This window comes from Amblyraja radiata, chromosome 3, assembly GCF_010909765.2.
Source record: "Amblyraja radiata isolate CabotCenter1 chromosome 3, sAmbRad1.1.pri, whole genome shotgun sequence".
Lineage (NCBI taxonomy): Eukaryota > Metazoa > Chordata > Chondrichthyes > Rajiformes > Rajidae > Amblyraja > Amblyraja radiata.
The window spans coordinates 14,101,597-14,114,331 of record NC_045958.1 but is presented as its reverse complement, the minus strand read 5'-3'; the positions used below and the strand labels follow the sequence as shown (position 1 = coordinate 14,114,331).

Sequence of the window (12,735 nt, the reverse complement as noted above, 5' to 3'; positions counted from 1 at the left end):
TAATGATGAACAGATACCAGTATACCAGAACCAAACACAGTCAGTCAATGAGAGAAAATATGTACAAATCCAGAATCAACAAATTTACCCCCTGGGTAGGCAAAATTTACCCCCTAGGGGTATATTTACCCCAGCTTGGGAACCCTTGCATTAGATAAAAGACATTTCAGTATTCCCAATGGAATGCCATGCTATATGCTATGTATCTGCTCATTTGAAACCTTTTATAAAGATCTCCATTAGATTACATATTTCTAAAGTGATCTGATAGTGTTCATTCTTTCCTGAAATACCCTGTCAAGAGGTGTCGCGGATTATGGAGAGAAGGCAGGAGAATGGGGTTAGGAGATAGAGATGGATCAGGCATGATTGAATGGCGGTGCAGACGTGATTCGCCGAATGGCCTAATTCTGCTCCTATCACTTAAAATACTAATATTATTCTTGTAAATCTTATCTTCACTCGCTGTGCCATTCCATAACTTTACTTTCTAAACTATCCATTTAGAAATAAACACCGGTCCTTGATCTATCTTTTCGTGGCCTTTCTAATCTGTGCCACAGTTTGTTTTGTACTAAACGATGCCTTTGTTCCACTAACTTACCCAGACTTAATTGTTCTGAGTAATAATTGACCCCCCCACCAAAATACACAGCTTTATTTGCCAATTGTAATCGCATACAGTAATTTTATTAAAATCCACTGGTTAATTTTTGCAGTTCTTCTGATTACTGATGATCTTCCCTCCTCCGTGTTCCTCCCCCCTCAAAAAAAAATCAGGAATTGTTATTTTGTTTCCAGTATCGAAAGCGAATTGTGAAAAGCAGTGATCCTGGTACTGGTTAGTGAATAGCTAACCTTTGCTTCCACTTTCCTGAATTGATGTCTGATAGCAATCCATCCCCATATTATTTTTCTTTTGGAAATCTATGTTGACTATTCATTCCAGATATTCTGGTCTCTAGTGGGATGCCTTTATTTTATTATGCCAGTGTTAAGCTGCTTGGCCTGCCCTGGACATGCTTTGACCACTTGAATGTAAACATTGTTATCTCTTTAGAACCCCACCTTATTTTAATGAATTATTAAATGTGTTATTTTACCTGACTATTTCCTAAATTATTTTAAATTGTCTGAATGCAATTCAGTTGGACTAAGTGTTGAGCTCTTTTGAGCTTGTTTAGTTTATTTAATCCCCTCCTTATATTTTAATTGTAATTTTCATATTATTCGTGTCATCATTTATATCAGGTCTACCATACTATCCCCCTGATAAATGCAGAAGCAAAGTAATTTACAACTTCTGCCTCTAATCTAGTCTAGAATTCAGTTTGGCCCTTACTGTCACTATTCCCACCCTTGCATCCTTTCATTTATTGATGTGTTCGTGCAACTTATTTATATTGCTTCCTCCTTCATTATTTAATATTATAGTTTTTCTTTGCCTTCCTAATTCTTTTTTAATCCCTTCATGTTTATAAAATTGATTCAGAATTCATTTGCAAGGGAATAATACTTGAGATTCATCTTTTAGGTGAACATTTATCGGCTAGTTACAAAGGGAACAGTAGAGGAAGAAATTATTGAAAGAGCTAAGAAGAAGATGGTGCTGGATCACCTCGTTATACAGCGAATGGATACCACAGGGAAAACTGTGCTGCACACTGGCTCCACTCCTACGCAGTACGTAATGATATCTTCCAGAAGTACATAATTTATAATACAAGAAGCTAAAAAAAAAATTAAAGTCTGTGAGGTGCATCTCTTGTACTCATTGCCCTTATACAATACGGTTTTATTCGTCACATTGCACATAAAATGCAAGTGAAATGAATTTGCCAGCAGTGGTACAATGATAAAGAACACACAATGCACAGTAAAAATTTAACACAAACATCCACCACAAAAATTGGCCAGTCCTCCTCCATTTTCCCCCGTGGTCGGGACCTCAACCCTCCGCAGCCGTCGCTGTGGGCGTCCAGATGTGTAGGCAGGTAAAAGTCCAGGTAAGTCCAGTCGGCTCTTCCCCACCGGAGACCGCGGATTTAGGTTGGTGTAGGCCGCAGGCCAGCGGTCAAAGATTTAAAGGCCGCGCCGCAGCCAGAAGCACCACAGACCGCAGGGCCAGCGGTCGAAGCTCCCCTCCAGGGGTGATGGTAAGTCCATGCCGCGCCCGCGGCAGAAGTAGGCCGTGGGCTGGCATTCGGAGCTTCTTCTTCCCCCGGGTCCCCCACAAGGAATCCCAGGCCGCGGACGCCGCGCCAGCTCGAGCTCTGCAGACCACGGCTTCAGGCTGCCATGGGCCAGCAAAGCGGAGCGCTCCCCTCCGGCGAACCCCAGCTAGGGCTCGCCCGCTCCACGCCGAGAGTCCACGCTGCGCCCGACGCTGAAGCCCCGGGCGCGTCTCCGGGAAACGCCGCGCCGATCCTTGCTGTTGGGCCACGGGGGAGGCGACATGGAAAAAGTCGCCTCTCCGGGGAGGAGGCGACCAAAGCGGTTTCTCCCTTACCCCCCCCACACAAGACACACAAAGAAACATTAAAAACACACTTTAAAACATACTAAAAAAAAATTTAAAGTTGAAAATAACTAACACGCTGCTGACACGGCGCCGGCTTGCAGCGTTATAGTGTTTATTACTGCCTCATGTTCTAACAATACATAGAGAAAGAATGAGGATTCCTAATGGGTGGATTCTTAAAGGATTAAGTTTATATTTGTCACATGTAACAAGGTACAGTGAGAATGCAAGAAGCTATCAAGCACGTAACATCTGCTTCCTAATCCACATCTATTTTTTTTAGCTTCTTAGACTTGTAGAATGGAGTTCCACTCTAAGATTAGGTTTTCCAATTTTATATACAAATATTTCTTCAGAACCTATAGTATCCAAATACTGGACATCTTGAATTATTGACATTTTTTTTTAATTTGGGGAAGTATAATGTGCCCATTCGGGGTTGGGGAGGGTAATTTTGTTTTTTGTTCCTCAAGGTTGCATTAAATTTGTTGGAACAGTGAATAGACCAAAGACCAAAGAGGTCCGAATGAGTGAGAATTAAATTAACAGGCAGCTGGATGATCAGGATCATGGAAGCAGAATGCATTGAGGTATTAGACGAGGCAGTCACCTATCTGCAGTTGGTCTCCTCAATGGCGGATCACATTGTGAGCAGTAAATGCAGTAAGCCATTCATCGATTTTTATAAAAGGGATTTATTTCTGGAAAACGTTTTGTTCAGCAAATTTTTGTAAATTTTTCCTGTGACAGAATTATCGTGAAAGATTGCTTTGGAAATCAAAGACATGTACCCCAAATAGTCTGTGGCGCCATGATGAAAATTAGTAAATCGATTATTTATAGATTGAAGAATACTTGTGCAATAAAATGGAAGATGGACAAGTAAATTACTCCTCCTTGTTCACTTCCATCTCTATCAAAATCGTTGACTTGAAGCATTAACTCCATATCTCTTCACAAATGTTGCTTGACTTGCTGAGTATTTCCAATATTTACTGTTTTATTGAATGCCATATTGATCTTTGAAGTACTCGGCTAAATCATTAATCTTCTGAAAAGTTTAGAAACTAGAAACAAAAGAAAATCCAAATCTTCATCCGCAGAAACATCTGTGGAGCATTGAGTCTTCTGTGCTTATTTAGCTGGTCAAAAACAACACATACGTAGCACGTTAAAACCCCTGTCCCACGGTAAGAGTTTATTCCAAGAGCTCTCCTGAGTTTGCCCTGATTTGAACTCGGAGATTTACGGCAATGGCCACTCGTTGGTACTTGTGGCTCTCGTGGACATTTTCCAACATGTTGAAAAATCTTCACGAGTCTTCCCGTGCTTACCTGCCGTTAGTGAGTCTTCCCGAGTACCTTCCGTTAGCGTTATGAGACACTAAGAGACGTCCCCGAGCTCCGACGTACCCACTACGTTCATTCTCCGTGCTTACCCCGAGTTTGATTTTTTTTAAACTCGGGAGAGCTCTTGGACTGAACTCGTACCGTGGGACAGGGCTATTAGGAGAGGAAAGTGCAAAAAAAGATAGTCAACCATGAGTATCCAATGTGAAAATATCAGAAGTAATTAAAAGTATATGTCAGGAGTCTAGGGAATTTAATATTTCTCTCTGACTAGTAAACTAATTCAGTTATCCAAATGCCATTAAAATAAGTAATGTGCAATACTCAAGATTGAAAGTTACAGTTATCTGTGTAGTGTCCTTGTGTTTTAAGTTGATAGACTAAGTGGATGTCATCTTGTTATATATGTCAGATGCGCCATACCAAATAAGGTGAAAGATTACAAAGTTCAAATAAAAAAGCTTCTCTAATGTCCTTCAGAATTTAATTGCCTGTCACTTTCAAATGTTGTTCCTGCTCACTTTTCGGCTTCACTTAAAAAAAATAAAACTATCAAGTCTGTCAACAAGACTGGACAGTCTTTTGAGCAGTGAAACCTGTATCAAAGGCTGATGCCTATGAATAAATTTGTATTTTGGAAGATAGATAGAAAAAGCAAGGTTGAGTGCTGATAGGTGTGAATTTATCAAGAAACTTCAGATGAGATTAGCTGGCTCCCCCTCTTGGTTCACTGTTGTCATAACTAAACCAGTGGATTTAATTTCTGATATAACCCTAAAGGAAGCAAGGGTGGAAATAGTGACATTAAGGGATGAACTGAATATTAGACAACGCTAACTAGAAGCAGAAGTTTCAAATCACTGGTTGGCCACTAGACCATGGATTCCACATATTTTGGACGTATTTTGACAATAGGGTGTGCAGTGGAGCCAAAATAAGTTATTACTGGAGACGCTAAATATGTTGAAGCACAGAATCTCTGTGTAAAAAAGTCCTCGCACATTTCTTTTAAACTATTCCCCTCTGATCTTAAATCTAAGCCCTCTAGTCTGGGGGATAGGAATAAGGGGGTTAGGGTTAGAACTGAGATGAGGAAAAACGTTTTCACATAGAGTTGTGTATTTGTGGAATGCTCTGCCTCAGAAGGCAGTGGAGGCCGATTCACTGGATGCATTCAAAATGGAGCTCTTATGGCTAGCGGAATCGAGGGGTATGGGGAGAAGGCAGGAACAGAATACTGATTGTGGATGATCAGTCATGATCACATTGAATGGCGGTGCTGGCTGGAAGGGCGGAATGGCCTACTCCTGCACCTATTGTCTATGTATCTAAGTATTGGTGGCAATAATCATACCAGTAGCTGTGAAGCACTATGGTGCAAAAATAATGTTGTAGATTATGTTCTCGCATTGGATTTTCAATCTCATGTGTCTATGTATGGACTGTATAATTTATTTTATTCCAGTTCAACTCCTTTTAATAAAGAAGAACTGGCAGCTATTTTGAAGTTTGGAGCCGAGGAGCTCTTCAAAGAACCAGAAGGAGAGGAACAAGAACCACAGGTAGATAAACTCTTCAAATATTCCTGTTTGTTGCTATAAATTCAAGGAGACTTTTGATGCATAGCCAGGTCATAAATAGCTAGTCTTGGAGGTCGTCATTCCCGGTGGTCATTCTTTCCTTTCACAATTTGACTTTTGGCCAGCAGAAGGATGCTATTACCAATGCTGAAAAGAATGAAATAAATATTTTGTGCTTCACATACTATCTCAAGGATATTGCATAAGTTCTCTAGTCAGCAATGATGCAGGTTAGCAAATTTGCCTGCATTTGTTCTTTCAGAGTTTGCACATTTCCTAGTTTTTGCTCTGTTTGTTTTTGAATGTTATCGTAAGGTTGGTGGATGATTTGTTCTTAAGCAGGATGACTGCAGACGAGGATTTGTTATCAAGCCTGCTCTGCTACCCAAGATTTACTGGATTGTATAGTGGAATCAAGAACCCCATTGTCACCAGTGAATATATTTCCTTGACCATCCTACCTGCTTTTTGTAGAGAAGTTTGTACTTCATGGGTCAGGCGCTGCTCATTATGGCCATTGCAGCCAGGTGCGTCAGAAAAGCGTTCTCTTTTGAGAAGATAGTTTTCAGGGTGCAATAAATTTGGGTGCTGTTATATTCCGGACGGCAGAATGAATAACAACTTACACGCAGGTTGCCTGGATCACGAGAGAGAGTTTTATTACCCAACATTCCCTGCTTATATTGAACACCAACTCAGGTTCTACCAAAGATCTTGGAGCAGAGCAAGATGGGTTACTCCTGCGAAATACAATGGGCTGACGTGTAGTACGCTACGGAGGTGATCCTGGGCATTTTTCCCCGCCCATTTTAGTAACCGGAGCCTACCTGACCCCACCCGACTCGCAGTGTAGTCAATGTTGCGGGGCAACAGTTTGTGTGTGTGATATAGGGTTAGATTCATAATTCTGTCAGTTCATACTTCTTGCCAAGAATAAAATTTGACTGGTAATTGTCTTTTTTAATGTTTTTTAAATCATTTCCTTTTAAATGGCTCACAAGCAGTGTTTGAGTTGATTTTGTAGTAACCGGAACCGACCCGACTCGCAGGGTAATTGACATTGCGGGGGAAGTTTTTGTGTGTGATATAGGGTTAGATTCATAATTCTGTTAGTTTATATTCTGTTCATTCTTGTTAAAGAATAAAATGTTTATAAACACACATACAGGAATGTGATATAAATGCATATAATCATATAACACACACAATTATATTTCTTCTGATCCAATGATGAACGTTATTTCAGACCAGACAAGGACATTAAATAAGAAACATTGTAAACCTCCCCGCAACTTCACACACACTAGCCTTATCCCACCCTCAACTCTCCAACCTCCTCCCCCCCCCCCCCCCACACACCTCCCCCCATCCTTGCCCCGCTCCCCGGCCCGCCCCCCTCCCCACGCTCACTCTGCTCCGCGCACCCCCTCCCCGGCCTCATGCCCCGCTGCCCCGGGCCGCACACCACCCTATCACCGGGCCGATCATCTCCTCTCCCCCGCTGCCCCGGGCCGCGCACCCCTCTCCCCGGGGCCGCTCACCCTCACTCCCTCTCCCCGGGCCGCACACTCCCTCTCCCGCTGCGGAAACAAAGATTCGATCTTTGGCCGGAAGCAAGATGGTGGAACAAGATGGCGGGGGCTGGTTGCTAAAATGGGTCCTATAATCACCCATGAATCTGCCCATGAGCGTACTACACGTTTGCGTGAGAGTAACCCATCTTGCTCTGCTATAAGATCTTTGGGTTCTACTGCAGTTATACTGGGTCTTGGTGAGACCACACCTGGAGTATTGCGTACAGTTTTGGTCTTCTAATCTGAGGAAAGACATTCTTGCCATAGAGGGAGTACAGAGAAGGTTCACCAGACTGATACCTGGGATGTCAGGACTTTCATATGAAGAGAGACTGGATAGACTCGGCTTGTACGCGCTAGAATTTAGAAGATTGAGGGGGGATCTTATAGAAACTTACAAAATTCTTAAGGGGTTGGACAGGCTAGATGCAGGAAGATTGTTCCCGATGTTGGGGAAGTCCAGAACAAGGGGTCACAGTTTAAGGATAAGGGGGATCTTTTAGGACCGAGATGAGAAAAACATTTTTCACACAGAGAGTGGTGAATCTCTGGAATTCGCTGCCACAGAAGGTAGTTGAGGCCAGTTCATTGGCTATATTTAAGAGTGTTAGATGTGGCCCTTGTGGCTAAAGGGATCAGGGGGTATGGAGAGAAGGCAGGTACAGGATACTGAGTTGGATGATCAGCCATGATCATATTGAATGGCGGTGCAGGTTCGAAGGGCCGAATGGCCTACTCCTGCACCTATTTCCTATGCTTCTATTAACATATACATGAATATGTATGAATACATTACAGGTGACAAAGTAGAGTCAGTAAATGCTAAAAGTAAAAACAAAATAGAAGAAAATCTAGCTCAAGTTTCAGATTGTCGAGGTAAAGTTAAACAGAAGCAGGTGGAGTTTATTTTACTTTAAATTTCCCTGGGTCCAGGCTTGTTTCTCCAGTAATTCAGTCGTTTTAATCTTCCGCGACATTTTTGTTTCCTATGATTTGCTGTAAGGATGTTGAATGAAAGCTTAGCTGAAGTGTTCAAAAGTAGGTCACAATATATTAATGATATTTAATATGCAGAAGGAACACATTGCAAAATCTAATTGTAAAATGAATGTACATTTTATTTGCAGGAAATGGATATTGATGAAATTCTTTGCCGTGCTGAAACGCATGAGAATGAAGCTGGGCCTACTACTGTGGGAGAGGAGCTGCTATCTCAGTTCAAGGTATAGAGGACCTTCGGTTTATTATATTCAGTTGCATTTGCTGACTCTTTTAGATGCATTTAATGCCTGTGGGACTGAGTGTTATTTATCAAATTAGATCACCCAGCTACAGTAAGAGAAGAATTATTGCAGAATTTCATAAATATATAGTTCTAGAAAACAGAAAGCCACGAGTAATTTATTTAAAGCAAATGCTGCAAATATTGAATATCTAAAATAACAAAATCATGGCAATAGCAGGTCAATTAGCACCTCTGGCGAGAGTAACAGTTAATGTCATCCTGCAATCAGGGATAAGAGACCTAGAAATTTATGGAGAAACAAGTTTGCCTAGATGTCAATAGAATGGGTTGGTTTTGTAGTGAAGAGAAATGAAAATGCGTCTGCTAATAATCCTCCTGTGCTATACAATGAACAGAATGAACATAAGATTCGTTGTTTTATTTTTTATTTTATGTGCTCTTGTACAATGTTTTATGGAAATTCCTTTTCTTACCATAGGTGGCAAACTTTTCAACTATGGACGATGATCTTGAGCCTCAGCGCAATATCAGGGACTGGGATGACATCATTCCAGAAGTACAACGGAGAAGGATGGAGGAAGAAGAAAGGCAGAAAGAACTTCAGGAGATTTACTTGCTTCCTCGAATGCGCAATTGTGCCAAACAGGTATTTGGCTTCATGTACATTTTTATTCATACAAGAAATAAAGGTTTCATGGCAATTTTATGGTATTCCCATAAAGTTGATTATTTTGGTTAGCAAATGGGCGGCTAAACAATTTGCAGCTACCCTGTTTATTACACAGTGTGAAACATAGAAAATAGGTGCAGGAGTAGGCCCTTCGAGCCTGCACCGCCATTCAATATGATCATGGCTGATCATCCAACTCAGTATCCTGTACCTGCCTTCTCTCCATACCCCCTGATCCCTTTAGCCACAAGGGCCACATCTAACTCCCTCTTAAATATAGCCAATTAACTGGCCTCAACTACCTTCTGTGGCAGAGAATTCCAGAGATTCACCACTCTCTGTGTGAAAAATGTTGTCCTCATCTTGGTCCTAAAAGATTTCCCCCTTATCCTTAAACTGTGACCTCTTCTTCTGGACTTCCCCAACATCGGGAACAATCTTCCTGCATCTAGCCTGTCCAACCCCTTAAGAATTTTGTAAGTTTCTATAAGATCCCCCCTCAATCTTCTAAATTCTAGCGAGTGCAAACCAAGTCTATCCAGTCTTTCTTCATATGAAAGTCCTGACATCCCAGGAATCAGTCTGGTGAACCTTCTCTGTACTCCCTCTATGGCAAGAATGCCTTTCCTCAGATTAGGAGACCAAAACTGTACGCAATACTCCAGGTGTGGTCTCACCAAGACCCTGTACAACTGCAGTAGAACCTCCCTGCTCCTATACTCAAATCCTTTTGCTATGAATGCTAACATACCATTCACCTTCTTCACTGCCTGCTGTGCCTACTTTTAATGACTGGTGTACCATGACACCCAGGTCTCGTTGCCTCCCCCTTTCCTAATCGGCCACAGATAATAGTCTACTTTCCTGTTTTTGCCTCCAAAGTGGATAACCTCACATTTATCCACATTATACTGCATCTGCCATGCATTTGCCCACTCACCCAGCCTATCCAAGTCCTTCACACAGCTAACGCTGCCCTCCAGCTTCGTGTCATCCGCAAACTTGGAGATGTTGCATTCAATTCCCTCGTCCAAGTCATTAATATATATCGTAAATAGCTGGGGTCCCAGCACTGAGCCTTGCGGTACCCCACTAGTCACTGCCTGCCATTCTGAAAAGGACCCGTTTACTCCTACTCTTTGCTTCCTGTCTGCCAGCCAGTTCTCTATCCACATCAATACTGAACCCCCAATACCGTGTGCTTTAAGTTTGTATACTAATCTCTTATGTGGGACCTTGTCGACAGCCTTTTGAAAGTCCAGATATAACACTGGTTCTCCCTTATCCACTCTACTAGTTACATCCTCGAAAAATTCTATAAGATTTGTCAGACATGATTTACCTTTCATAAATCCATGCTGACAGAACATTATCATGTGCAAGTGTAGTATAGTCTAAAATTACAAATTTGCATTGTAATATCGACAGGATTTGCACCTTATTTGGAGTGAATTAGGTATATGATTTAACAAATAACTCATTTTCGCTTATTCACAGCCAAAGGACCTCTAGATACAAAAGTGCCTAACAAGAGCAATCTCACATAAAATCATATGATATAGAACAGAAGGACAAGAGACTACAGCTGCTGGAATGTTGAGCAGAAAACAAACTGCAAAGATGCACCTGCAAAGATGGGTGCAAAGCCATTAATTCCATCATCCAAATACTTAATACACAATGTGAAAAGCAGCAGACCCAACATTGACCCCTGTGGAACACCATTAGTCACTGGCAGCCAATCAAAAACAAACCCTTTATTCCCATTCTTTGCCTTTTTCCATTTACCTTGAGCTCCCTAATCAAATCCGGTTCAATACACAAACACCAAATCCAGAATTGCATTTTCCTTTCTAGGCTCGACCACAAGCTGCTCGAAGAAGCCATCTCGTAGGCATTCTTCAATCTAGTAAACATTCTGTGTCCTTCAATCTTTGATTATTCTTCCTGGAAGTGACATAGCATATTAAATTGCATCTGTAGCGTGCTTGCCTGTTTTACCAGTCTGTTTCCTCTGGAAGTCTGTTTCCTTCTCACTATTGATGACGATTCTGTTGTTCCTATCTACAGACTTCAAAATTATGCCCTGTATACTACAGATCAGGTTGTGTGTAGCAAAAACGGGAGTGGTCTCAATAATTACTGCTGGCTGACAGCCCATCAGTCTGAAGAAGGGTTTCGGCCCGAAACGTTGCCTATTTCCTTCGCTCCATAGATGCTGCTGCACCCGCTAAGTTTCTCCAGCATTTTTGTGTGCCTACTGCTGGCTGACATCCTTGCACACTTTTAAATGAAGTGGAATAAAAACAGCTGTTTCTTCTTCTGCAGCTTTCCTTGGCCTGCAGTTTACGAATGCCACACTCCCTTTTCATGCAGCCTTTAATTTTGCTAACAAGCTTAAAATGTGGTACTTCATCAAAGATTTTAAAAGTCCAGATCCACAGCTTTAACCATGCAACCTTTTTCAACTCTCTCTGCTCTCTAATCGAGAAACACAAATCAAGTTATTTTATTCATCTCTGCACCCTATCAAACCACACCATCCCCACCACAGAATTGACTCCACTTGCACTTGTTTATTGAAAAAGTAGCCAACATGATCAAGGACTGCTAACATGTTGGTCATTCTGTCTTCCCTCCTCCCCGATGAGCAGAAGTTATAAAAGCTTGAAAGCATCTGCCACCAAGTTCAGAAACATCATTTTCCATGGTGTTATCAGATTCTTGAGCGGACCTCTTCAGCCAAGGAACTATATTATTGCGATCCTTGCACTTTCTCTACAGCTGTAACACTCTGGGTGCTTTCTATGATCCGTGTGTAGAAATTGGTAAGAATCATTGTAGACATTGCCAAATTTCCTTAGTCTTCTGAGGAACTAGAGGTGGCTGTGTGCTTTCTTGGGGATGGCATTGATGATGTTGGACCAGAACAAATTGTTGGTATTATTTCAGAATTAAAGGACGTTCTTTGAGGAAGTCGATGAGAAATCTCTTTAGTCAGACGGTGTCGAATCTTTGCCATAGAAGGCTGTAGATTTCTTTGGAAGGCTATGAAATTCTTTGCCATAGAAGGCTGTAGATGGCAAGTCAGTGGATATTTTTCAGGCAGAGATAGATAGATTATTGATTAGTACAGTTGTCGAGGTTATAGGAGGGAAGGCAGGAGAATGGGTTATGAGGGAACGATAGATCAGCCATGATTGAATGGCTGAGTAGACGATGGGCCAAATGACCTCATTCTACTCCTATTCCTTATGACCTTATTTGTAACTGGTGTAGCTGAGATTGGGGGATTGTTGTCTTGGCACCATGTTACTAAGCTCCCTCTCTCCCTGCACTCCGTCTCATCGCTGTTCGAGATCTGGCCCACTACAGTGGTCTCATCTGCAAACTTGTGAATGGTGTTGGAGTAGAATTTAGCTGCACAGACCTAAGGGGCTAAGAACACAGCATTGCGGAGCACTGTTAGTGAAAGTTATCATGGCAGATCTTTTGTCACCTATCCTTGCTGATTACTGCCTGTGGGTCAGGGAGTTGAGGTTCGTATTTGCAGATTGTATTTTAATCCACTAGATGGCAACATCTCCCAAGTATTATGGCAGATAAACAGAAACTGATCAGGGTAATGAGCAAAATAAATTTGAATAATCTGAACTTGTATCTAACTAAAATGAGTATTCATACCAAATTTTTGCAGGAGTGTCTTTTCTGAATGCAGTAAATTTTCCAAAATGAAACTTCATATTTAATGCGCACTCCAGGCATGATAAAATGTACTGCAGGAGCTGCCGATGC

The 12,735-nt window shown here is 41.7% G+C and overlaps 1 protein-coding gene across 1 annotated transcript in view; it reads left to right on the top strand.

Annotated features, from left to right (window-relative positions):
- chd1 (chromodomain helicase DNA binding protein 1) overlaps positions 1-12,735 on the top strand; it is a 146,753-nt gene that overhangs the window by 98,254 nt on the left and 35,764 nt on the right. Inside the window, exons 20-23 of the mRNA XM_033017363.1 lie at positions 1,535-1,683; positions 5,336-5,432; positions 8,152-8,247; positions 8,749-8,916. Coding sequence (XP_032873254.1) covers positions 1,535-1,683; positions 5,336-5,432; positions 8,152-8,247; positions 8,749-8,916 — 510 coding nt within the window. The remainder of the gene's footprint in view (positions 1-1,534; positions 1,684-5,335; positions 5,433-8,151; positions 8,248-8,748; positions 8,917-12,735) is intronic.